The following is a 25,413-nucleotide window of genomic DNA, read 5'->3' on the forward strand; positions in this document are numbered from 1 at the left end:
TTTTAAAAAAAAGGTTTACGTGCAGTAAAAATCTGAAATGACAGGCTTCCTCTGTAGCTCTCAAACCCTACTGGCTGTGTGAAAATGGGAAGATCAATGATTTCTAAGCTCCATTTCTTTACCTGCAAAACTGGAAGAATACATACATATCTCACAAGACCATTGTAAGAATCAACTGAAATAACATCTACGGAAGCCAAAGTACTATTTAAATATTAGTTATTGATTAAGGTGGGTTAGGAGGACAGTGGCCAGAATATGAAGAATAAACTGTATCAAGAGGCAATTTCTAAGACCTAACAGGATTTGGTGATAGATGAAGTTAAAAGCGTAAAGCTGTCTGGCCCACCTGAGGAGCAAGTTAGAGGAAGAAGATAACCAATTAATTCGGGGTATGTCAGGTTGGATGGCACAGATAACTGAAAGTAACCGGGACACTTGTTGCTTCAAAGTTCTGCAGTTGATATCAAGAGGCATAGTAATTAACAGATTTTTCTTTAATTTTGAATTGGGTTTTTTGTTTGTTTGGTTCACAGGGACAGCCTGACCAATCAGTTCCATGACCCAAGAATAATTCTGTGCTGGGAAAGTCACTTAACTCTTTGAATCTCAGCTTTGTTGGTAAAATGAAGAGGATGTTAACTTCAAAATTATTAGCAAGACCTCAACAAAAGGTAGTTACTATTAGACTAACTGCTCAAATTAGTGTGCAAAGCCTAACACCCGTGAGCAAATATTTGAAATCTGACTCCATCCAGTTGAGAAACTAAAGACGGAATTGCTCCAGGCTAACTCCAGAGATAATACAAATGGACAGAACTGTACCACAGAATTCAAGAAAAATTCAGGTTTTTTTTTTAAACTTACGGCTTGGGGGAAAAAAACAGGAAAATAAAGAACTCCCCGTGCAATGTGTTCTTTTAAAAAAAACCAACCAAACAACAACAACAAAAAAAGACCTTAACAAACAAGAGTCCGGGAACGAGTTAAACCGACCGACCACGTTAACTACGTGGAGGTCACACCATGCAATAAAGCTTTTTGTGCTACTTCTGGAAAATACACCAACTGACTGCCAAAACGAAAGAGAGAAGGGCAGGTTGGTTTAAAAAACACAATAGGTAAAAGGAAAACGCAGAGGCTGGAGCAGACGAAAAGACTGACTCCAGGGGGCGGAACCCTGGATAAGATAGCGGATTCCCGCGGGAAAAAATAGTTCAGCTATGGGCCGTCCAAGTGTGCGCCCCTTCCCTGGCACCCCCAACCCCCTTTTCCTCTTCCTCCCTTTACGCACCTTTCCGTTTCTGCCTCATTTCTCCGCCGTCGTATCAGCCGCCACCACCTGGCCGCCAAGTTGGACCACGGAGAAAGTTGACAGCCACAAAGCGCCCCGCTTGTCGTAAAACAAAAGTCAATACGTCGTAAAGCTGCCTTCAGAAGGCGGTGCGCGAGCGGGCCCGCCCCGCCCCTCGGTGGCGCGTCGCCGTACCAGAGGAGGCGGGGCAGAGCTTAGGACCTGGGGCATGGGCGTTAAAAGCAGGGTTTTGGTAGAACAGAGACAGGACGAAGTTTACAAGTGGAGGTTGCGCCAGGAGCCGTGAGTGTGCACGTAGGTCTCTAAAGAAGGGAAAGGAGACTGGGCAGGAACATGTGTGGGAGATCGCGTGAAGACGAGCGTGCTAGTTTCATGAAAACTAAAATCAGAGCCTGGAAGAGATCAGGCAGGAGTCGAGGAACAGTTTGAAGGTGCAGGCTTTGACGCCAGTTGGTTGCCTTGGACTCACATAAAAGGCATATGTCATTGATAGCCAGACCTCCAGGTAACCCCCGGAAGGACTCATTTATAGAGCCACCTGACGTTCATTATCCGGACTACTGGACATGACCAGACCTTTTAATGCCCATCTTCCAGGCCATCGGACAGCCACCGTCCTGACTACCTGACATCTCACTGATAACCGACCTGGACCAATCCTAGGCTAAGATTGCAGGACCAATAATTCTCAATAAAGTGCTTTTTGCTACAAGAGCTTTTAACTTTGGGGGGGGGGGCATTGCTGGCTTTTTTCCTAGCTGTGATTCTAGTTTGCAAACTCTAAGATCCTTGAATATATCTTGATCATTTATTTTTAGCAAAGCCTCCAGACTTTCTGAATTCATTCAACGGAGGTCAGAGAAGTGATGGAGTGGTGTGGGGCAAAGTGCAGCTCATATAAGACCTTATGGGCCATTGTAAAGCCTTTGGCTTTTACTCTAAGTGACATGGGGATCGACTGGAGAGTTTTTAAGCAGAGATATGATATGATTTATAATCTTAAGTATTTCTATTTGCTGTGTTGAGAATAGACCATGGGGAGTGGGGAAGAGCAGAGCCTGGGGGAATCATTTGATGGCTATGATCATACCAGGTGAAACCCAAACCTCCATGCACCTTAGAACCACCCGGAGGGGGGTGAAAAATCCCAGTGCTCAGATCACATTCCATACCAATAAGTCAAAATATCCATGGTGGGAGCCATTAGCATTTTTTAAAGATCCCTGGGTGACTCCAGTGAGCGGCAACATTGGCAACCACTGAATGAGGGTAGAAATGATTACGATTTGAATCAATATAGTAGGCAGTGGCTGTGGTGAGACGTATTCAGATTCTGACTATATTTTGAAAATTTCGACAAGACTTCCTGACAGATCAAATGTGGGATATGAGAGAAAGACAGCCATCGACATCAAGTGTGAAATCAAAGCTTTTGGGCCAAAGAACTAGACTATGTCATTGCTGTTAGCTGAAATGAAGAAGACGGTAGTGCAGTGGGGTTTTAAACGGATGATGAGGGGGATGATTTGGACATGTGTTTGGGTTGCTTAGCGAACAGTAAGGCATGGAAATGTAGGGGTTGAAGATACTAGTTGGGAGTCAGAGGCATAGGGGTGAACTTTAAAGCTACAAAACAGGGTGAATGTGGAAAAGAGAGGGAAGAGACCAAAGACTAAGCTTTGGGTGATCTATTATTAACGGATTGAGGAGTAACAGCAGAGGAGGCTATGGAAGTGCACTCCTCTGGGGAGGTGGAAGAAAACTGGAAGAGTGTGGTTACCTGGAAGCCAAGTGAAGAAACCGTCTTAAGGAAGAGGCGTGGATCCACCAGGTCAAATGCAGTTGGTGGGTCAAGTAGGATGAGGATTGCAGATTGACCAGAATCACTGGGGACTTAAAGAATAGTTTCATGGCATGGTGGAAGTGAAGGCTTGACTGGAGTGGGTTTATGATAGATCGAGAGAAGAGGAATTTGAGACAGCAAGTTTAGACAATTCTTTGGAGAGGTTTTGCCTACAAGAACCACAGAGAATTGGGGTAGTAGCTGGCAGGGAAGCTGGGGCCAAATGGAGTGTGTGTTTATTAAAATGGAATAAGTAACAGCAAGTGTGTATGCCTCTGGAAGTAATCCAAAGCAGAGTGAAAATTTGATGAATTAAGAGAAGAGGGGAGCCCTGACCAGTGTGGCTCAGTTGTTTGGGCATCGCCCTGCAAAGTGAAGGGTCACCAGTTCTATTGCAGGTCAGGGTACATGCCTGGGCTGCAGGCTCGCCCCCCCCTTCCCCACTTGGGGCATGTTCCTAGAGCCAACCAATCGGTGTTTCCCACTCACATCAATGTTTCTCTCCTTCTCTTTCTCCTTCCCTTTCCCTCTCTCTAAAAATGAATAAATAAAATCTTTAAAAAAAAGAGACAGAGAAGAGGGGAAAGAAAATACTCTGCCTAGCTCTGCAGTTGGAGAGAGGGGATGAAATCTGGTACACGAGGTAAGGAATTAGCTTCCGATGGGCATGTGGATGGTGACTCTATTAACAAAGTGGAAGGCAGAACATGTGAGTGCAGGTGCTGATAGGCAGTTGGGTGTGATGGTGTGGCTAGGTGGATGTTCTCTTTCAATTGCTTCACTATTTCCAGGGAGTGCAATGAAAATTCAGCTTATCACTTCCCCACACTTGTAACAGACCTAGCATTCGGGTGTCTAAGAGCCAGTATCAAGGAACATCATAAAGAATCCAAGAAGCTTTAAAAATGAGCAAAATTAACTTTTGTTATTAGGTACCTCTGGTAACTATTGAAACAAGAATCAGCCAGTAGAGGGAGAGCTAAGCATGTGGGACACAATTATAAGTGGAAGGTGCGATTTTACCCCGAGATAAGAAGATCCAGCACTAATGATGGTGTTCACATTGGTTTTCCTTTGTTTTAAACTTTATATTGATATTTCTGTGGTTTTCTGATGGACAAGGCACACTGTCTTGACATAAGTTCAAAGCAGTTTTTAAGACCACAGTCTAAATATCTTTAATTCTTTTTGACCTCTTTGTCTTCTGAATTCTCCCTTTGGACTAAAAACATACCTGCAGTTGCTGAGGGTTATCCTAGTAATGACTGAGTCTGCCTTGGAAGGTCAGCCAGTATCTGAAGTTGAAGTTTAAAAAAAAAACAATTACAGTCGTTTCCCTGTATTTCACTCAATTGTTTCAGCGGCCAGACACAGCGAAGTGGAACAGATTCTACTTTCTTCTCTTCCGGACAGCATTTTATAAATACCTGTTTTGTTTTAAATATAAATATAAAACTTAAATTCCAGAAGAAGTTATTTAAAATTATGTGACTCATTTCTACAATCCAATAATCCAAGTTGTTGATTTGTGGTGCATTTCAAGATTTTGTATCAAGAATCAGTTTATCTTCATCACCACCTATCATCCATCTCTCCCAGTGGTCTTGTATTTGTTGGGGCTTATGAACCAGTGCTCTGTCTCTTTTAGGGCTGGGGCCTTTTTTCTATAAGCTCAAGTAAGTCATATCCATCGAGATAAGTCTCCCCCTCAAAGAAAGGGCGCTGCAGGGTGGAAGCTGCCACCTACTTAAAAAGGAAAAATGACTGATATCTGTCTGCTTGTAGGAATAGGTAAGAGAAGACTGTAAGATCCCCAATTCACACACTGATTAATTTAAATGAAAGGGGGGAAGTAGCACGATTCAATTTCTGAGGAAGGAGGTTGTTTGTAAATAGCGCTCTGATGGCAAATCAGTTTCACTTCCGCTTGTGTAAATGTGAAGTTTGTGACCGTGGCCACAAAGGGCTGCCTACCGCAGCCGGTCCCACAGGTTCTGTGCTAAGGCAGGGAAACTGCCGCTGGCTCCACTGTGGATTCCTGCAGCCCAAGCAGAGAAAGTGACGTCTGGTAAGTTGTTCCTTTTGTGTCATTTATGCTGTAACTTATGGTTGGTTTTTTTAAAAGTTGACTTTAGACTTACAGAAAAATTGAGACAACAGTACAGAGAGTCCCCGTGTAACCTACATCCAGTTTCCTCTCTTACCTTATGTTAGTATTGGTTACAATGAATGAACCAATATTTATAACATTGTTATTAACTAAAGGCTCTGCTTTATTCAGATTGTCATAGTTTTTATTCACTGTCCTTTGGATGTTCTAGAATCCCATCCAGGATATCCCATCACCTATGCTTGTCATATCTCCTTAGGCTCCTCTGGGCTGTGACAGTTTCTGGGACTTCCTTTGTTTTTGGTGACCTTGACAGTTCTGAAGAGTGCTGGTCAGGTTTGGAGGCGCACAGATCAGATATTCTGTTTGCAGAATGCAGTTAATTCCCCGTGACTAAACTAGAGTTAGGGGTTTAGGGGAGGTAGAATTAAAGTGCCATTCTCGTCACATCTCATCAAAAGTGCACGCTATGTACACGACTTAGGACTGTTGATGTTGACCTTGCTCCCTTGGCTGGGGCAAGTGTTTGTCAGGTTTCTCCACGGTTAAGGTTGCTCGTTCTCTTCCTTTCCACGCTGCCTTCTTTGGAAGGCAACCTCTCTGCACAGCCCGCAAAATTTGTGTGTGGTGTGTGTGTGTGTGTAAGTTTGTTTCTTCTCCCTCTCTTGGTTTTCGCAAAATAAATCAGTTCTTGAGGGAAAGTGAATTCTACTTTCTCGTTTGCTTAAGTAAATTTAAGGTTGTATAAAGGCCAGTGAACTAAAAGTCAGGGTTGAGTTTGAATTGTACTTAATAAGATGATCTTAGGCAAAGTTGGGGATCATTCCTCTCCAAAGAAAACACAGGTTGCAGGCATCCCGGGGGCAGCGTTAATGTCATCCTACGCTCCATTAACTTCAGCGGGCTCGGCGGGAGCAATGTGAGAGGATTCAAATTCGGATAAAGAACGTTATGAAAACATCTGCTTATTTTACTTATCTGTTCACCTGGGGGAGAGGGACATAGAAAGTCATGTCACTCCAGTGCCTCCTGTAACGTATCTGCCTCTGGCAGCTGCGCTTCTGCTGTTGCACAGTTCAGCTGACGTGTCCATGGTGAAAATAGAACTCTTTCCCTGGGGGAGAGGGGGGTGGAAGGCCCTTGTTTCACTTTTGCTTCTAAGCTTGTGTATTTAAATCACTCCTTTGGGACTTACTAGTCTAAAAAGCAATGCAATACCCAATAGGGTCGTTAGAAAATGTTGCCAACACCAAAGCTACTGAAACCTTAAGAAAAGGAAATAAATCCCAGATGTCATCAACATTTCACCATTTTATTAAGAATCTCCCCCTTTTCTTTATTTCATTCAGTCACCTTTCCATGGAAGGGGATGAGGCTTTACCAAAGACTCTTAAAGGAAATCGGGGTAGAAGCCTCAAGGTGATTGGTCCCTGGAGACAAGAGTGAGAGTCAGTTCATCAGTTAGAGTGGCATCTGTCCCCCCACAGGAGATAGACTTGGTTGAGGTAAATAATAGTCCTGATTTTTAGTTTAATTGTCTTCACCAAATATTCTGAAAGTAAATAACATTTGTACAGACGCTTAAGTGTTTATAGAGCAACTTTGTGTGAAATACTATATTTAAGCTTCACAAGGAACTCTGGATATAGGTATTTTTATACTCTCTTTCCATATGAGAATAAACTGAGGCTCAGAGAGGTCAGATACTGGTTCAGTGTTGTACTGAGTACTGGAGCAGGATCCTCAAATCCAGGCCTTCTGACTCCAAATTAGGAATAACTTTCCCTGTGCCACTCACTACCTGGAGTGTAAGTCCTGCGTGTCCACACAACTGGCCATTTTGTTCCCTGACGTGTTTCCAGCATCTAGGCCAGTGCCTGGTACACAGAGACCCTCAGTAAGTGTTTATTGGATGAATGAATGAATGAATGAATGAATACCATTTCTGCCATTATTGATCTTATCATCTAAGACATTTTAAAGATACATATCATTCATTCAACAGATATTTATTCAGTGCTTACTATGTACCTAGCACTTCTCACATTTATTAAAAATAGGCAGTAAACCAAAGTTGATCAAAATGCCCCTTGAAGAATTTAGCTAATTTAAGCATTTTGATTTTTTTCCCTCTTAGTGCTGCCTTGGGGTAGGGGTGAATGGAAGTGAAAGGAAAGCGAGAATAGTGCCAGGAGGAGTCGATGCTGTGAGGCAAGGGAGGGAGAGATGAGATCCTGACTGAAGGATGTCGGTAATTCTTACTAACCACACTCGATTCTGCATCAGACACAGAACAGATGCAGTGGCAGTGTGATATTCAGCCCCCACACACACACACACACACACACACACACACACACACACACACACACTGGCTTGGTTTACCTCTGAAGGCTCTGAAGAATTTTCGGGCAGCAGCTTCAGTTTAAGTCTCTAAGTACAATTCTGTCAAGTTGCTCTGCTCCTGTCTATTCAACAGCCTTCATTCCCCACATGCTTCTGTCATACATTTGAAGAAGCCCCTCATCTGTAGACACTGTCCCCTCCACTGTCCCACTCGAGCTCCAGAGGCCTTGTTTAAATAGCACCTATTAGAGGCTGCTTGACGGAGTGGAGAGAGCACTGCACTTGGGATCCCTCCGTGGCCTTGGGCCAGTTCTTTCCCCTCTTGGGGCCTCAGTGTCCCTATCCATACGGGAAGGGGCAGCAAAGTGTTCTTGGTGTAATTCCACTATGCGAGGCTGTTTTCTGTGCTCATGTGGGAGTAACTACCGCCCGTGTGTCACCTCTGTTACGTTATTTTAAGAAAATGACCATAAGCAAACATAAACAAAAGACAGAGTGGGAGAGGCATGAATAACTGTCAAAAGTCATAATTATTTAGCAGGAAGCTGGCTCTGTGCAACCTTCCCATATTGAGCTAAATATGCACAGAGTCTCATTTAAAAGTCTATTCTTAGGCTGAGGTGCACATGAATTTAAATGAGTACTAACAGCAAAGCTTAAGTGCTAACCACATAGTTCAAATACAAGTGAAACCACAGATGAAAACCGTGCCTATGTGACCCATACATATGGGCTGTTTTTTTCTCTTTTTTAAATTAAAAAAAAATTATTATGCCATTACAGTTGTTCTATTTCCCCCCTTCATTCCCCTCCACCCTGCACACCCCTCCCCCACCATTCCCCCACTTTAGTTTATGACCACATGTCTCAAGTTCTTTAGATTCTATATTTCCCATACTATTCTTACCCTCCCCCTATCTATTTTCTACCTACTGTCTATGCTACTTATTTTCTGTACCTTCTCCCCCCTTCTCCTCCTCCCACTCCCCTGTTGCTAACCCTCCATGTGATCTTCATTTCTATGGTTCTACTCCTGATCTAGCTGTCCTCTTAGTTTGCTTTTGTTTTAGGTGTGGTTCTTAATAACTGTGAGTTTGCTGTCCTTTCACTGTTCATCTTTTTTATCTTCTTTTTCTTAGGCAAGTCCCTTTAACATTTCATATAATAAAGACTTGGTGATAATGAACTCCTTGAATTTGACCTTATCTGAGAAGCACTCTATCTGCCATTCCATTCTAAATGAAAGCTTTGCTGGATAGAGCAATCTTGGATTTCATGACTTGGAATACCTCTTTCCAGCCCCTTCTTGCCTGTAAGGTCTCTTTTGAGAAATCCACTGACAGTCTGATGGGAACTCCTTTGCAGGTGACTGTCCCCTTATCTCTTGCTGCTTCTAGGATTCTCTCCTTCATTTTAATCTTGGCTAATGTAATGATGATGTGCCTTGGTGTGTTCCTTCTTGGGCCCAACTTCTTTGGGACTCTCTGAGCTTCCTGGACTTCCTGGAAGTCTATTTCCTTTGCCAGATTGGGGAAGTTCTCCTGTATTATTTGTTCAAATAAGTTTTCTACTTGTGGCTGTTCCTCTTCCCCTTCTGGTACCCCTATAATTCGGATGTTGGAATGTTTAAAGATGTCCTGGAGGTTCCTAAGTCTCCCCTCCTTTTCGAATTCTTGTTTCTTCATATTTTTTCTGTTTGGTCATTTTTTTCTTCCTTCTAGTCCACTCCCTTGATTTGAATCCCAGTTTCCTTTCCATCACTATTGGTTTGCTGTGCATTTCCATTCATTTCAATTAGTTTAGCCTTCATATGTTCCTCTAATTTGTGACTAAAATCAACCAGTTCTGTGAGCATCCTGATCACCAGTGTTTTGAACTGTGCATCTGAGAGTTTTGCTATTTCTTCGTCGCTTAGAGTTATGGGCTCTGGGGCTCTGAGTTCTTCCTGAGCCATTTTTGGTCTGTTCTCGCCCATTAAGTATGAGGAGCAGAGCCTTAGATGTTCACCAGGGTGGGGCCGCCCAGGTCGCTGGGTTATGATGCTGTATGTGGGGGCAGGGTCAGAGAGGGGCAATAGCGGTCCCCTCTTCTGCTTCCTGCCGCTGGGGCCTGCGCGGTCAGTCTCACTGCTCGCTCCTTTGCTGGTTTATCTGTGCGTGACTGTGTGACCGTGGTCAGTCTTCCGCCTTGTGCCCTCACTGGGTCTGCCCATTGCAACCCCACGCCTAGGATCCCCAACTGCCACCCGTTGCGCGCCTGGGTCGGTCTGGCCGAGTTTTCCTGTGCAACCACGCTCTGCCAGCTTCTGGCTTCGCCCCTCTTACCACCGATCTGGCTGAAGAATTCATTGTTGTCAGACTTCCAAATAGTTCAATTTTCTGTGTTTTAGCTGCATTTTCTGTTACTAAAATTTTGTTGTCTTTAAACTTGGTTGTGCGAGAAGGTATAGTGTTTCCACCTATGCCTCCATCTTGGCGGAAGTCTCCCCATATGGGCTGTTTTTAATTGCTTCTCCACAGAAACCAAACTTTCACGAAGTTACACCATCATTAACTGCTTCTCTTTGGGGGAAAGTGAACTCCAACACGATTTGCAGAAGGACTGTGCACCTATGAGTTACTCCTTACAGCAAAACCTAAATTCACTCATCTCAGTGCTATTCATCTGAGTGCTATCCAATTCATCTCATCTGTGCTATTTTTTATTACACAGGAGCCCTAATTATCGGTACAGTCTTGGTTTCAACAATAGGTGTCATTTCAAAATAAGAACTTTCATCTTTTTGGCGCCCAACGAAAGGACCTTCACACTTCAAGGACTAGTTTCATCTTTCATTCGCAGATGGGAAAGCGAAGGTCCCGAGTGACGAGATGATCGGCGTAAAGCCAAACCTGACTGCGTGCACTGCCCCGGCTTCCAGCGCCCTGCCCTCCGTTCTGCCCTGCTTAGTCACCGCGATGACTGTGCTCTGAGTGTCTGCGCCACATTCCCTTTCCTGTTAACGACTGTCTTTGTTTACAGGTTGTTCTTGTTCAGGGCCCAGTACTTACCTTCATTTCATGTTGCCCCCTCAGCCTGTTTGTAAATGATCGATCCCTTTCCATTTTCCAGGGTCTTAGTTTGCCAATCAAATGGTCCCACTCCTGCCAGTTTTTGAACATTGGCAGGGGTCATTTAAAGCCCAGTTCACCACCAGCACAGTGCAAATAATTTACACTTTTTTGAACGTCAAATGGCTCAGTACCGGAGGGCACCACCGACACTGCGACAGTGGGAGGTCCATGGCTTGGCGGCTCCACTGTGTGTGGCTAAATCCCATCTGACCTCAGACGGGCGCATGCTGACAGCCATGCTGACAGCGGGGTGGCGGTTGCGTGTGCGGATCTGGTACATAAAGTCTGATTAAATGAAGCTCCTCAGATTCTGAAGGGAGCCCAGACCGCTGCCCACATTCCAGAGTCTGGTGAATTTGGTGAACTCCTGTGCTTCTGCCCAGCAGCCACTTCTCTGTCCCACGGAAGGGCCTTCCTCGGCCTCGGTGTTTGAGTGGTGGTGACGCCGACTCGTTAGTTCTTCTGCGCCTCCCCCCACTCCTCTGTTTCTCCTGGAGCGTCCCCGTTGGAACACAAGTGGTCCCGGAGGTCTGCGGTGGGTGCTTCCACCGGAGGACCACACATTTTGTTTTGTCCCCAATGCCCACTACGGTGTGACCCTCACATCTCCCTGACTGTGGCTCATTGAGCTCCTGTCTTCAGCAAACAACGGGTCTCTTCCCAGGAGGTACTTCTTAGTTCTGCACGGAAGGTGACTGATAGGCATCACTATGACTTTGTGCACATCATACCTCATCTACCCTTTTTCATCCTGACTCAGGCTTTAATGTGTTTTAGCAATTCTAACTCAGCATTTCAAACGAGGGATTGCTTGCATGTCTCATTAATTCGAGTGACTTCACGGGGTGGCGCTTCCACTACTAGCTTTACTGGTGAGCATTTCAGATAAGAACAGAGACTCTTGGATTTGAAGTAGCCTTAAAATTCCTCCAGTCCAAACTAGCGTAAGTTCACATTCTTCCAGAAGCAGAAAATTCAGTCCTTTCTAAGGAAGATCATTCCAATTTGGACAACTCTTGCTATTAGAGAATGTTAGGCCAAAATGTGCTCCCTTGTACCTTCCACCTGGGAGATCTAGTGACCTCCCCCTTGGGGCCGTAGAAAACGTGCATTGTACCTCTTTTATACGCAGCTTTAGTGTCACATCTTTGAAGACCACTGTGAATCCCTTCCACATCTTTTGCTTTTGTCTGTGTCTTCCTTTCTTCAAGTTAAACATTTCCAGTTCCATCAATCATAGCACTCACTGTTACTGTCACTGTATCTGCACACCTGCCTATTTGTTCCTCTTCTGTTGTGCACTTTAAGTCAGGGCTCTAATCACATCAAAAAGGAATTTGGTTCCTAAACATCCTTTGGCATAGACTCTCATCGAAAGCTTCCCATTATTTCATCCACTCAGTCAGCATTTATTGTCAGTCATTGCATTTAATGATAGAAATGCAACATTGAAGCAAATGCAGCCGTGCCCTCGCCTAGCTCACAGCTCCGAAAGAGGGAGAGACATAAGCATAGTAAGCACTGTCACAGCGGTGTGCTCGGGGCACTGTGACACACCAGGGGAATGACAGAGAATTGGGACACAGTTTCACTGGGGAAAAGCTAAAACAGGATCTTGAAGAAAGAGTATGAATTCACCAAGAAGGAGAGGGGAAGGGTACCCCACAGAACAGGAATGGCATGTGTGAAAATGCAGGGGAGTTCCATAGGGTACCCTGCCTTGCAGAGCTGTATGGAATTGGGGCGGTCTGAGTGGGGGGTGCAAGATAAGGAATGGAGAGATAAGGACCTGAGGCTCAGGACCTGGCACATAGTAGGGGTTTTCACATCCCTTCCAACAACAGCCACCAACTAGAGAAACCATTTGCTCAGTTAATATCGACCAGCAAACCTAACAGCAAGAGGCTCTTTCAATGATGAGTTGTGATCTTTCTTTGGGGTTAATATGTAAACGAGGCACAGCCTCCCTAACTGCCTACGGGTCTAATGAGGGTTGGCAGACCAGGTGAGGGTTTGCATGTTTCAGAAGGGCTGGTGCCTCTCCCATGTGAATCACACAGCTGAGTGATCTACATAGCAACGTCAGATACGGGGAGTGAGCACTTTCAGCGCTCCCCACTTCGTTCCCTGAATTCTCCCCTAGGCGTGAAGACAAAGAAGGTCCAGGACCGCAGATCCCCGCTGGGCCTGCGCTCTTTGTGGGTCCTGTTCTCCCTCCATGCCCAGACCGTCTGTGTTTGCTGGTGGACTGGAGCCGGGCTGGATCCGGCACATCCCCTTTTAGATGTGCCTCTCCTGTCCCTGCTGCAGGCGCCCCATGCTCTGGTGCTGCACACAGCTCCCGGTGGGGGCGTCTCTCTGGTCGAAGTGGGGGTGGGGTGTTGGGGAAGATCCAGAGACCCTAGTTACTATACCTCTCCTTCCTCACTCTGTAGCACCCCAAAGCAACTCCAGGGAGCCCTGGGAGCACCCAGGGTTCCATCCATCTGTCAGACTCTTGCTCAGATTTGCTGGGACTACATTTCACCGGCATGAGGTTGAGGGCTTCCCTGATGGGGGCACCGCTGTCACCAAAGCAGCGAAGCTACATAACCTCATTTCCACAGTTTTGGTCACTAGAGATCATTCTCATTATGGAATGAGTTGTCTTAAAGATGAATAGAAAGGTCATATCAGTTTAAAGTTCTGTGACTACAACTAGTATTGAAAACCAATGGTCAAGCATCATTTTTTGTCATATTTAAATTAATATGTAGCGTATAAGGTGTTGTGAGGAATTCAAAGATAAGTTAGAATGGTCATTGCCCTTTGGGCTTTGGAATCCAGTTGGGGAAACAAAGTATAAGCAGATTTCTGTGTTATTTTGGTTTTTTGCTTTTTTCATTTTATAATTTCTGCTGTTCTCTCCCCCCCCCCACTTTGTATGTATTTTTAGGCTGGTTCCCCAAGTGGATGAAAGCAGGTGTTTACATAACAGAAAGTGGCAGAAATGGAGTATTTGGTGGGTCTGGAGCCACACCCAGGTAACATCCCTGCAACATCCTCTGATGAATAAATAGAACTGTTTACCTCTATATGATCAGGGGCAAAGGGTTTGAGACTGTGTTTAACTATAGTCGCTGTTCCATGCTCTTTATTCAGAAGCTGCTTTCTCATAATCCCTTTTAATTGTGAGTGACAATAAATTATTCACCAACCACTAAATTAGCCTATTCATAATGCAGTGGACTGTCTGACCAGCAATTAAATTTGGGGAACCTTCTCCCCTTTAAAAGGGTCAAGAATCACTTCAGTTGCTTTCTCCACAAAGGGAGATGTAGGGTGAATCACACTGGAGTCAGTGAGGGTGCACCCCCTACAGGTCTGGGTGCAGGGTCCCTGGAGCCAAGGAAGGGGCCTTCCCTAGGAAGATGAGGGGAGTAACCTCGAGGTGCAGAAAACAGCCTATCACATCCTTTGTGTTTTGAGAATTGAAGAGCTTTAGGAGCAAGGGACGCTTTGTTTCTGGGTCAGTCGGGTAGTGGCTACCATCCAAGGCATGGCTGGGCACGCAAATCAGAATTGCAACCAGTGCTGTGGCTGAACTTGGCACTGAGGGAGTGGAGTTGTTTTGCTTGGAAAGATCCCTGGCAGTCCCTGGCAAAGGTCTGGATGGACAATGAGTGGGTACATCCTGGGATCAGGCTGTTTGGGATCCATTTTCAAAAGTGACATCTTGTGGCAGCAAGAAGAAGCAGCACCACCAGCACCAGCAACAGCAGACTAAAGTTTTCTATGGGTGGGTGGCCCCCACCCGCCCCCACCCACCCCCACCCACCCCCTCCCGCCCCCTCTCCTCCCCTAGATGACTGTGAAATGCTGGAAAGGCTGGGGAGTGCTTGACAGTCACAGGGAATAGTAAGAGATGTGCCAGTTCAGGCCACTGCATTTCAGTTACAATTTAATGTAAAAATGCTTCCCTTCAATGGTATAGATCAAAGATAGAATACTCTCTCCTTTCCAGGTGGTTTTTCATTTTAGAAATTGAAGAAAAGGTTTAAAACCCTGCAGTTTTGACTCTTTCACCTTTGTTTTAGTTGAGTAATAATAAGCTTCCAGTGTTTTGTCAGATTAATTGCCAGGGCTTATAAAGTTGAAGGAAAGTCGGCAGGTACGGACCCGTCCCTCTTGTTACACACATTGCTAAGATTCTGTGCCAACATGGTTTACACAAGACAGTTCCTGCGTTACAGAGTCCAGGTCAAGGCCCGACATCCGTGTGCTTCCTTTTCACAGACCGATTGTAGGGACACCCTGGAACCCACTCTGCACTGGCCTGCGGACCCGAGTGGCGTGTTCTTCTCTTCTTTGCCTCTTCCTTCCCAGCTCCAGCCACTGAGCCAGCGGCCACTTGGTGTTTAGTTCCAATGCAGTCCTTCGGTTGAGCCAGGATGAATTCTTTGAGTTGAGCTTAATCATGAAGTTAGAATGTCTGAGGTACAAGGGTCTGAAGTACAAGCTCTTTCAACGCCCTGACTGCGTGAGCTGTGTCGGCAGAGACACAGGCTTTGGCAAACACCGTACTTCTGCACTGCAACCCTCTTGGGGCCACGAGCCGGTCCCATGACCTGCAGAATTTGCACCGGGACGCAAGGCCAAGCAGAGACGCAAGGACAAGCAGAGGGGGGAGGGTGCCTGAGCTATGTGGGACGCTTCTGTCTGGAGCCCGCGGTGGAGGCTGGGCCTTGGGCTTGGGTTGCCATCCTGGGTCCCCACGTGAAGGTTCTCCTCTGTGGTCCTTCAGGAAAGATGGTCTCTCCAAGGTCGCACTCAGTTTTGGGGCCTCTTGGCCTTAAGAGTGTTATGACTCTCAGGGAATCGATTCATCTTCCTGTTCATCTCACAGCCAGTTCCGAAGCTCAGGGCAGCCTCAGGAGTACTGGGTCAGGACCAGACCTACTCCTCACACTCTTCTAACTGCTGCAGGGTGGGGGTGTTTGCTAAAACCAATCCAAAACATAATGTTTTGGTTACACCTTTTCCCGAGGCGTGTGGGCCCTTCCAGCCATTTCCTTCATAACCAAGGGAAACCACTGAAGTGAAAAAATCTCTACGGAACTACAAAGATCTGCTTCTTGGTGATTTCTCTCCTTGTCTATGTAAGGAAGCAGCTGTTGATGACTTTCAGTGAGGAAGGGGGAAGCATCCCCCAAATTTCATCTCCGAGGGGCCCCCAGGAGTAGAGCATCCTCCAAACCTTGCATTGCGTGCACTTTTTGTCAGCCCTCTCATTTTGCAGACAGAGAAACTGAGGCTCGCAGAGAAATGGTTTGCCCCAGTCGTGCGGTCCGTTCTTCGCCCTGCATTCGGCTCTCGATCGGTTTCTTCCCTGATTTGAAAAGACCTCCCAGAGGCCTTTCTTCACTCCACACTCAGCCCCGTCTTGGGCTTCTCTCTGTTGGCACTTGGTGAAGAATACCAAGCCCTTTTGGCTTCTCTGTACTTCCAAACAGGAAGTTTTCATTTCATTTTCACATCTCTTCTGAGGAGATAAGTTGGACCCTGCATTGTGGAACTCAGTGCAAAGTCCTGGGAAGTAGAACCAGACTGGAACGGGCCAACAGCGCCTGCCTCTGAAACGAGCCCACAGGCACGCGGAGCTGGCAGGGGCCCCTGAGACTCTGTGGGCTTCTGTGTGGATAGAGATCAGGCACCTCTGCCATGGCCCCGGAGCTGTGCTTTGATGTAACCTCTGTTTTCCTCTAGTCGATGATGACTTATTTAAAGAACCGATGAAAAAAAGGAGACGATCAGACAGAGACCAGCGGCTCCGAGCATTTCCCTCCGTGGAACAGTGTGCTCTTAAGGAATGTGAGTGTTATGAACCTGTTATATATTTGTTTTGTTTTGTTTTTTTTTTTTTAATCTGGCTCTGTTCTGTTCCAAATGTGTTCAAATGGTCAAAGGAAGAGAAGGTTAAGTTCAGGAGCAGAACGAGACATCTTCAAATGATCCGGTCCCAGAAAAGAAGGCCTCACGGTCTCTGCAGAGATATAATTTGACAATTTATCTCTAGGCTTCTCTGGAGAAGAGGGTTTTGTCCAAATAACCTCTTCCTCATTAAAGCAAAAACTGAAAGGGGTCAGTTTGTGCTTTATGGGTATTTATGTGATGCCCTTGCCTTTTCTTCCTTTTTTTTTGTTTAAAGTATAGTTGTTACACAATGTTATATTAGTTTCGGGTGACACGTTCTTTCCTTTTTATGGCCCCAGGAGAGAAGACTCCAGAAGGACCAAAGGCCATGGCTGGGCGGTGCTGACTCCTGTCTCACGGCCGTCAGGGCAGGCGGGCTCCTTGAGGGGCAGTCGGCCAGGGGTTGCCGTGTCCCACAGGCACTGGCTCTGGTGTCAGAGGACCAGCTACGTTGTTTGACTAGTGTTTCACTTCATTTCCTTTTTTTCTCCCTCTTCCTGTAATGCTGAGCAGACTCTTCCTGGGGAGATGTAGTACTTGAACCCGGTCAGGTCCATCCCAGCTAATAGACCTCTGTTGGTTCCAGATGAAAAACTGGAGTCGCGGACCAGAAGGGTTTTGAGCAACACATACCAGAAACTCATTCAGTCTGTGTTCCTGGATGACAGCATCCCGAACGGAGTCAAGTACCTCGTGTGAGTCTGACACCGACTGCCATCCAACCCCAGTTCCCTTAGGTGACTGTAGGTGCTTCTGTCCAACAACACAAGGAAATTTTCGATTAGAAGCTAAGCAAGAAAGCCGAAAGTGTGCACAGCTACAGGCCATCGCTCATATTACTGCTCGTTCGGTTGGTCGAGCTGTCACTGTTGCCAGGTGATCTGATTTCATGTGAGGGTCCCAATACCCCTACAGAGTGGAAGCTATTACAATATTATCACCCCATTTCACTGAAACTGAGGCTCAGGGAGGCCCAGACGTTGACCAAAGTCACACCGCTGGCCAGTCAGTCAATCAAAGGCCCTGGAACCGTCCCAGGTAGAGAGACTCAGCTGCCTGGGCTGCTGTGCTGAGCTCACCTGAGGGGCTTGAGTGGCGTCTCGGCTGCGCTTCCTGCTCAGTGTTGCTCCTCGTCGTTTTTTACGTCTGTGTGAACTTTACTTCTAGGGTCGAAACTGTGTGATTTCCACGGAACACAAAGAAGGGTGCTTCCCAGCTACAGTTTGCATAGAATTATCATTATTTATGAGTAGAATTACCAAGTACTTTTGCATAATCTCCTTTGATCCCTATGACACCTCGGTATGGTAAACAGGGATTATTAATGTTCCTCTTTGACCAAACCTAGGGCAGAGGCTCGGGGGTGGTGACTCTCCCGGGGTTAGAACTCAGGTCCTTTGTGTTCCAGTCTGATGTTCTTCCCACTGTGTTTTGATGACCATGGCAATGTGCATTTAAAAACTGATCTAGGAACAGGCTTCTCACTTTAATTGAAAAACCGCCATTGGACCCAATCTACATTGGATTATTTGGAAGCACCGGGGCCGGGAAGAGCTCCCTAATCAATGCCATCATCCAGCAAGCCATGTTCCTGCCGGTGTCTGGAGAAAGTATATGCACGTCTTGTGTTGTCCAAGTGAGCTCAGGCTGCTGCGAGCAGTACGAGGCCAAAATCCACCTTCTGTCTGACCAGGTAAGTGTCTCCCTCCCTCCCTCCCTCTTTCTTCTTTCCTTCTCCCTCTCTCCTAGAAATTAACATTATATTTTCTGTAAATATGGCTCATGCCTTTGTTGAAGGGAAAGAACGTAGTGTGAACGTTCCATAGAGCCAGACGGGGGTTCTAACCTGGGTCCTGTCACAGTCCATTGTGGGACTTTGGGGGAAGTCCGTGGACCTCCCTGAGCCCCTGTCTCCTCACCAGTGAAACAGGGGGGCGGGGTTAGACAACCCTTGCTGGGTTAAAGGATCTTAGATTTCCCAAGTATGCAGCACCCCTGCCCCGCACAACGACAATGGCCTCCTCCCTCTGTCAGCGATGTTTCCAGCTGTGTCACGAGGGGGCGTGGCCCTGCTCTGCCTTGGCAGGAGTGGAAGGAGGAGCTGAAGAACTTGACCAAACTCCTGCACAGAACAGAGGAGCTGGGCAGGGAAGAGGCAGACGAGTGGGACAGGGACGACGCGGTGGAGGAAGCCATCTGGAAGCTGCGAATGCTTTATGGAGATGGGGCAGAAAGGAAGAGCTATGAGGAGTTACTACGGGCAAAGCCCAAAGGAAGGATTCCCACCTCCAGAATCATCACCCTCAAGGCAGAAGAGGTAACCTCAAGATGTTCTTCGTTATGTATCATGAGTCTTAAGTACAACGGTTGAATCCATTTGGAGGATTTGCTCAAGGTGTGGTGTTTTATATTTGAAATAAGTTGATTCCAAAATCAGAAGTACCCATGACTGAATTATTGTTCATTATTTACAGCTGTCAAATGGGAATTTTTAGCATCTTAATGAGGGAGCTTTTGTGCATAGGAAGGACTATTTATACTTACTTGAGTAATAGTTAAGGATGCTTTTGGCAGTAAATGATAAAAAAAAAAAGAAACCCGACTCATAATGGCTTACACAAACGGGGACTTATTTATTTTCTCACGTGAGAAGTCTGGAAGCAGTTGGCTTTGTGGGGCGGTGCCGGGGTTCAGCATCCTCGAGCTGGGTGTCCGTCTGGTTCCTCTGGCCTCTGTCACACTGCTCTGGTTGTCTCACAGTCATGAGACCACTGCTGAGGTGCGAGACCTCAGACCTCGCTTCAAGGCAGGAGGCGATGGGCAAAGCGGTGGCGCTTTCCGCAGCTCCCCTTTCACTGGACAGTGAAAGCTTTCCCAGAAGCACCCCCAGTACATTTCTGTGTAGATTTCCTTGTTCAGAGCTGATTCGCATGGTGTTTCCTAGCTGAAAGGGAGACTGTTTAATAGAGAAAGCAAGAAGCAGGCTCCACACGATGGGCTCGGACCAACCTCAATCCACTGCCTCCACAAATAGTCGGGATTCTTGTCCCATGGGTGAAGGACAGGATGGGAATTAGGTGCATGATTAACAGATAATATTATACTGGTAATCAATGCTAACTCTGTTAAATTAAAATTCAATTTTAAGTGAAACCAAAATACTGGTAGAACAAATATTTCATTTATAAAAGTTGTCCATTGAAAACCCTAGTCTTTCTTGCATCTTAAAGTTCATCTTTAAAATATTGTTATTCTATTTTGAAATCTGACTTTTAAAAATGAAATAATAATAATTACGCTTGTTCTAGAATTTAGTGTTCAGTTATCTCCTAAGTTTAACATAGTGAATCCTCCTTAAATAGTTAATGCTGCTTAACATAATTAGTCAAATTTCCTTAGAGTTTTTATATTATAGTTCAAATTTAATATATTCAATTCTTTCAAAAAAATTTAAACTGAAAAAATAAAGGCACACTTAGGAATCAAATGGATGAAACTTTTTAAGGCACTTAGCTTCTGTTTATCTAGGAAATCAAAAACATATAGTAGCCATTCCTTATATTTAAATGAATGTTACTATTATAAATAATTATGTTCTTAATATCTAAACCATAGAATGAGCCTGTCGAAAGAAACACAATGATTTTAAAACTGGTTACTTTATCTGAGTGTACATACAACTTACGCTAAAGTGTCAATACGATATTTATTTCTTAGCTACTCTGTATTTAGAACTATTCCTTCCCAGAGATGCAAATTTGCCCATTGAAACAAGGGAACAGGAAGACCCTTCCAGTGAGTGAGAGGGCACAGATTCGCAGTGGGGTGGAGGCAGGGACTCCAGACTGGCCTGAGGGAACCTGAGCTCGCCTCCCAGAATGGTTTGCTCTAGGCCAGTTCATTGGGTCGAGCCCTCTTCTTCTAGCAAGAGACTTGCCAAGTCCATGATTCTTTAAAATGTAGGCCTTATTGTGTCTACCTTATTTTTTAAATAAAATATCTTGAACTTTTATCATCTCCTCTTTCACAATTTCCTGTTATTGGATTAGAATGGGTGAAATCAGCCACTCCCTACCCAGACTGCAACAGTCCCCGGATCTGATCTCAACTCTTTTAAGAATGTCCTTCCTTATCTCCCTTCTAGGACCAGTCTATAGATATTTAGGAACAATGGCCACTGTACATCCCAAATCTCCTGTCATCGGAAGTAGCCTAGTATTAGAAATTTGCTGCCACACACAGTTGCTGGAAGGAATGTGTCGTTGTCCCAAGAGATGTTTAGGTAGAACCAATAGGATGAGAGCAATTCCCCATCCCACCTACCACCTTCAAACATCCTAGAAATGCCTACATATCAAGATTTTTTTGTACTTGAAAGATAAATTTTAAGAACCTTTTAAAGATCGTATTCAGGTAAATTTTTAATGCAGAAATTATGGTCACCACATTACTATCAATTTTCTGCAGTATGACCTCTCTAATTATAATATTCATATTAGCCATGCCAGAAGAATCCTCTCTCTCCAAAATTTAGGGAATCGCATATTAATTACATTACTATTAAAACCGAAACGGAATTTAGGAGATACCATCATCCAGTGAAGCTATAACTTGTCCTGTAGTCCCATTCTAGCTGACTAGTGACTAGTTACTTCATCTTAAGGTCCATCTGGTTCTCGGAGTCTAGGCCCTGTTGACTGGCTGCTTCTTACCATTACTCAGTGTGCTTTCGATGCACCTGAGTCACAGCCCGTTGGGGGTGGGGGGAAATGCTGGGAGAGCGGCTGCTGCGTGTGACTTTGCCCTCCTTCCTCAGGCAGGAGAGCTGTCTGTCAAGCTGGACCCCTACATCCGGACTAAGAGGAGAGACTGGGATGGAGAATCAGCTGAGACACATATCTGGCCCCTGATCAAACACGTGGAAGTGACTCTTTCCAAGTCAGAGCTGATTCCAGAAGGGGTTGTGCTGGTGGACATTCCAGGCACTGGTGACTTCAACAGCAAGAGGGATGAGATGTGGAAAAAGGTGATTCTCTTTCCTATGGCTGTGCTCCCACTTCCCTCAATTCCTCTACCCTTTCTAAAGCATCAAAGAATTCTCTGCTTTCAGCTGAAGGAATTTTATGAGTTCACTGGAGTTAAATTTTTCCCCTTTCTGTGTCCTGAGCCTTAGGGCAACACAGCTGGGTATGGGCAGCCAGAGGAGCGGGTGCGTCAGGAATCATGAGGTGGGCCTGGTGGCTGGAACAGGAAGGTGTACAACAGGGTCAGCAGGAGAGTGGCGTCAGAGTAAGCAGAGGGAACAAGGACGGAGTCGGGGAGGAAGGCCAGGGGTTGGGCGTAAGTCAGAGAAGCCGACAGCCAGGCTCCAAGGAACCAGGAGGCGGCTGCTGTGTTTGGTCGTTAGGAGCGGAAACTCAAGAAAGCAACCCCCAGGGAAGGGCAGCTGATGGAAGGGCTATCGAAGCATCTCCTGAGACCTGGCCTGCTCCCACCTCTAGGATGGGAGCAGCTGTATTCTTCTCATCCTCTTCTTGGTCTCTTGTGGCTGTTTGTCTTCGTGCAATTCTCACGAGAGTCTGGCTTCTCTCTCAGATGTCTCTACTTAGCCATCAGGGTCCACGTTGTGGAAAACGACCACCCTAGCCCTTTCTCTAAGTGACATTATTTAGTCCCTGCGCCCATGACCGTCTGACTATCATCTCTGTTTCGGTTTAAATTCCCAAGAAGGAAAAATGTAATCGATTATTGCTCTCTCTGGATTACATATCCGGCCCCAGTGCAATTAGCTGTGGGTGCTGGTGGTGGTTGAAATGAAAGTCCACCTATTCAACCAAAGTCTTGATAGGGGTTCAGTCCCCAACAAGTGGGGTCTGAGCTGACCAGGAACCCCCAGATATGTCTACACCAGACTTAAGCATTAGAGTAATTTAATCTGCACCTGGACACTGAAATTTTAAAGAATTTATCTCTTTATATGTTCATTTGCTTTTCATTCATCAAACACATATAATATATAACAATTACTAAGCACTGAGGGTACAAAGATTATAGATGATAATAATAATAGCAGATATTTACTGAGCATTTACTTTGTACCAGATACTATTCTCAATGAAGTAAGTTGTCCTTTATAACACAGAGGATTTTAACCCAGCCAAGTTGGCAGTGAATGAAGAGAGGCAGAGCATGACCTCTAAGAAGTGTGTGTGTGTGTGTGTGTGTGTGTGTGTGTGTGTGTGTGTGTGATGTTTAAAAACGCCCAGCAAAAGTGAGATCCTGCCTTCTGGGAGGAGACACACCCAACAGTTAGCAGCAGTTTCTGTGTTTACCACCACTCTTAACTACATACACCTCTGTACTGCTTGTATATTTTGTATGAACATGTGTGACCTTTACACTAGGAAGTAGAAACCCAAATAAGACAGTGTTGAATGAGAAGTAGACCTTTCCCACAGAGGGCTAATTATCTAACCGGAGGGAAGCACAGGTGGCTAAATACATGGCAGAAAGTCATGTAATAGGGGGTTCAAGGTGCTGTGAGCACGGAAAAGTAGAAATTACCTCTGATTTGCACTTTTATTTCTTCAGCAAATACCCACTGAACATTAATTTTGTAGTAGATTCAGGATGAACAGAGACAAAGCCCTTGTCCTTGGGAGTCTCATAGTTCAGAAGGGGGTCGATTAGTCCTATTAATGAACAAACCGATCACTTAAAATGAGAGCTCAACGTGATCATTTCATTTTGGAGGAGGTGAGGGTTCAGAGAGGACGGTGAAGCTCAGCCTCCACCAGGCAGAGAAGGCAACTGGAAACGGGACCACTGAGGACAGAGCCAGTGGGCTGTGGGAGCTGGGTGTTGGGGGAAGGGTGAGTCTGCCTGGGTGGCTGGAGGGAAGGGGGTGTGGGGGTGTAGGGAGAGGTGCAGAAGATCAGCCTGGAAGTGTTGGGGGTGGGCTTTAATACCCTGTTTCCTAGGGAAGCTCAAAGGACAAGAGGGACTGGGGTGTGCGATAGAGGAAGAAAGGGCATCTTTAGGCAGAAGGAGCTCGGGAGCATAGGGTGGGAGCACAAGGGACGCAGGACCAGAGCCGCAGGGGGACTGGGAGGGAGCACCCACATCAGTGAGTCAGGAGTAGTGCGGCAGCTGTGGGACCGTGGGCTGGGGAGCTCTGTGACTCGTTTCTAGTCAAGATCCTGATGAAAGGAACAGGATGGCACCTCACAGAGCATCAACCTATGCCCTGATTTGACAGAGGAAGAAATGAAGGCTTAGAGAGGGAGGTCATTTGCCCAAGACCACACAGCTGTTGAGTGGCAGAATTTGAACCAGAGAGTAGAGTATTTATACCAGCTGAGGTACAAATTTGTCTATCACCCTCTGAGGATGTCCCTTAACAGTTTCTTTAGGAAGAAGGCAGCCCCCTTCTTGATCAGTCAGCTCAGGTCTGGCCATGAGAACCTTTGTTTCTGCAGGGTCTCAGCGCTTGGAGTAGAACTGCCGGCCTTGGAGAGTTCCAGGCAGCCCCAGGGAGCGACAGCCTAAGGGAGGCAGCCAGCCTCCCTCACTGGATGGAGCCGTGGTCGCTGCCAGTTCAGATATGCTGGGCAGCTTATCAAAGGCCACTCAGAGTAGCGGAGCCAGCAGATCTGGCTCCGAACACTGACTCTCAAGAGGTCGAGCTTAAGTGAAAGGATGGTTACCAGCATGCTCTGCTTGGCCTTGGCTCCCCTGCATTTTTGTGGTTTTGCGATCTCCTCTCACAAGAAGTTACTGAAGACTTCCTTCTTTCCAGGGAGAACAGAGCCGACACCCCTGCCCCATTTCTCTAGCTGCTGTCTTGGCCTCCCCTAAACCAAAACAATGATGAACCCAGACCTCCCTGTTTAGCCACCTAGAAGTCCTGAGACTCTAGCCATGTCACCTGACCTCTCTGAGGGCTATTGTCAACTCAGAAAAGGAGGGAGATGGGGGTGGCAGAGGTGTCATTCCACCTACTCCCAAGTCCGGTCACTCTTGGCCTGTAGACAAGCTTTTTGGTATCTTCAATTCTAACTTTACCAGATCCTGGCAATTAGGGGCAATGTGTAGGGCCTGAAATTTTATTGCAGCAGCCTTTATGATTGCCATTCTCTTCTCATGTTAATAGACATGTATTAAGCCCCTATAGTTTACCAGGGCCATGGGGAATACTGTTGATCTTTAACAAATACCCAGATATTTTCCCAGCAAAATTGGTTGATTTGAGAACAATACGGAACTGCAATTCAAGGAGTACCATCTAATGGTGAACTTGATGGAGTCCAGAGAAACAAAGGAGAGGGATGGTCTTTTATGGACTTGGGAGGGGCTGTTGTCAAGGAAGCATCCATTGGAGGAAACTGAAAGTTCAAAGCAGAATGACTTTCTATTGGCTGAGTTATGGCAGTCTGCCATTGGCTGGGCTGTTACTGGGCAATGGGGACTCTTCTTCCTGCGGAGGTAGTAGTGTCACTTCCTGTTGGAGGGGCAGCGCCTGTGATTTTCTGTTGAGGTCAGTAGTGGGTGTTGAATGTGTGAGAGTTCTCTCTTCTACCCTCCAGACTCCATTTCAAATGAGTTTTTGTTATTTCGTTACTAAGTTTCACAGTACAAAGGCAACAGAGACCTGCCACTGAAGAGCTTGCAGGCTGACAACCGATGATCTTCCCCAACCTCACTGAATAGCCTGAAGCTTAAGTCGATTATAATT

The 25,413-nt window shown here is 45.9% G+C and overlaps 2 protein-coding genes across 3 annotated transcripts in view; one reads left to right on the plus strand and one right to left on the minus strand.

Moving 5' to 3' along the window:
• ELP3 (elongator acetyltransferase complex subunit 3) overlaps positions 1-1,374 on the minus strand; it is a 97,280-nt gene extending 95,906 nt beyond the window's left edge. The window contains exon 1 of the mRNA XM_037154376.2: positions 1,295-1,374. Coding sequence (XP_037010271.1) covers positions 1,295-1,313 — 19 coding nt within the window. The 5' untranslated portion in view covers positions 1,314-1,374. The remainder of the gene's footprint in view (positions 1-1,294) is intronic.
• A 3,743-nt stretch (positions 1,375-5,117) lies between these two features.
• Positions 5,118-25,413, plus strand: part of NUGGC (nuclear GTPase, germinal center associated) — a 43,799-nt gene continuing 23,503 nt past the window's right edge. The window contains exons 1-7 of one of the 2 annotated variants that reach the window (XM_053658596.1): positions 5,118-5,226; positions 13,663-13,750; positions 16,473-16,577; positions 17,266-17,374; positions 18,150-18,372; positions 18,766-18,996; positions 21,496-21,705. In XM_053658596.1, the coding sequence (XP_053514571.1) occupies positions 13,717-13,750; positions 16,473-16,577; positions 17,266-17,374; positions 18,150-18,372; positions 18,766-18,996; positions 21,496-21,705 (912 nt within the window). In that variant the 5' untranslated portion in view covers positions 5,118-5,226; positions 13,663-13,716. The remainder of the gene's footprint in view (positions 5,227-13,662; positions 13,751-16,472; positions 16,578-17,265; positions 17,375-18,149; positions 18,373-18,765; positions 18,997-21,495; positions 21,706-25,413) is intronic. The other variant, XM_053658597.1, reaches the window with a different exon arrangement.

This window comes from Artibeus jamaicensis, unplaced genomic scaffold, assembly GCF_021234435.1.
Source record: "Artibeus jamaicensis isolate MK-2021 breed Jamaican fruit bat unplaced genomic scaffold, CSHL_Jam_final scaffold_537, whole genome shotgun sequence".
Classification (NCBI taxonomy): Eukaryota; Metazoa; Chordata; class Mammalia; order Chiroptera; family Phyllostomidae; genus Artibeus; species Artibeus jamaicensis.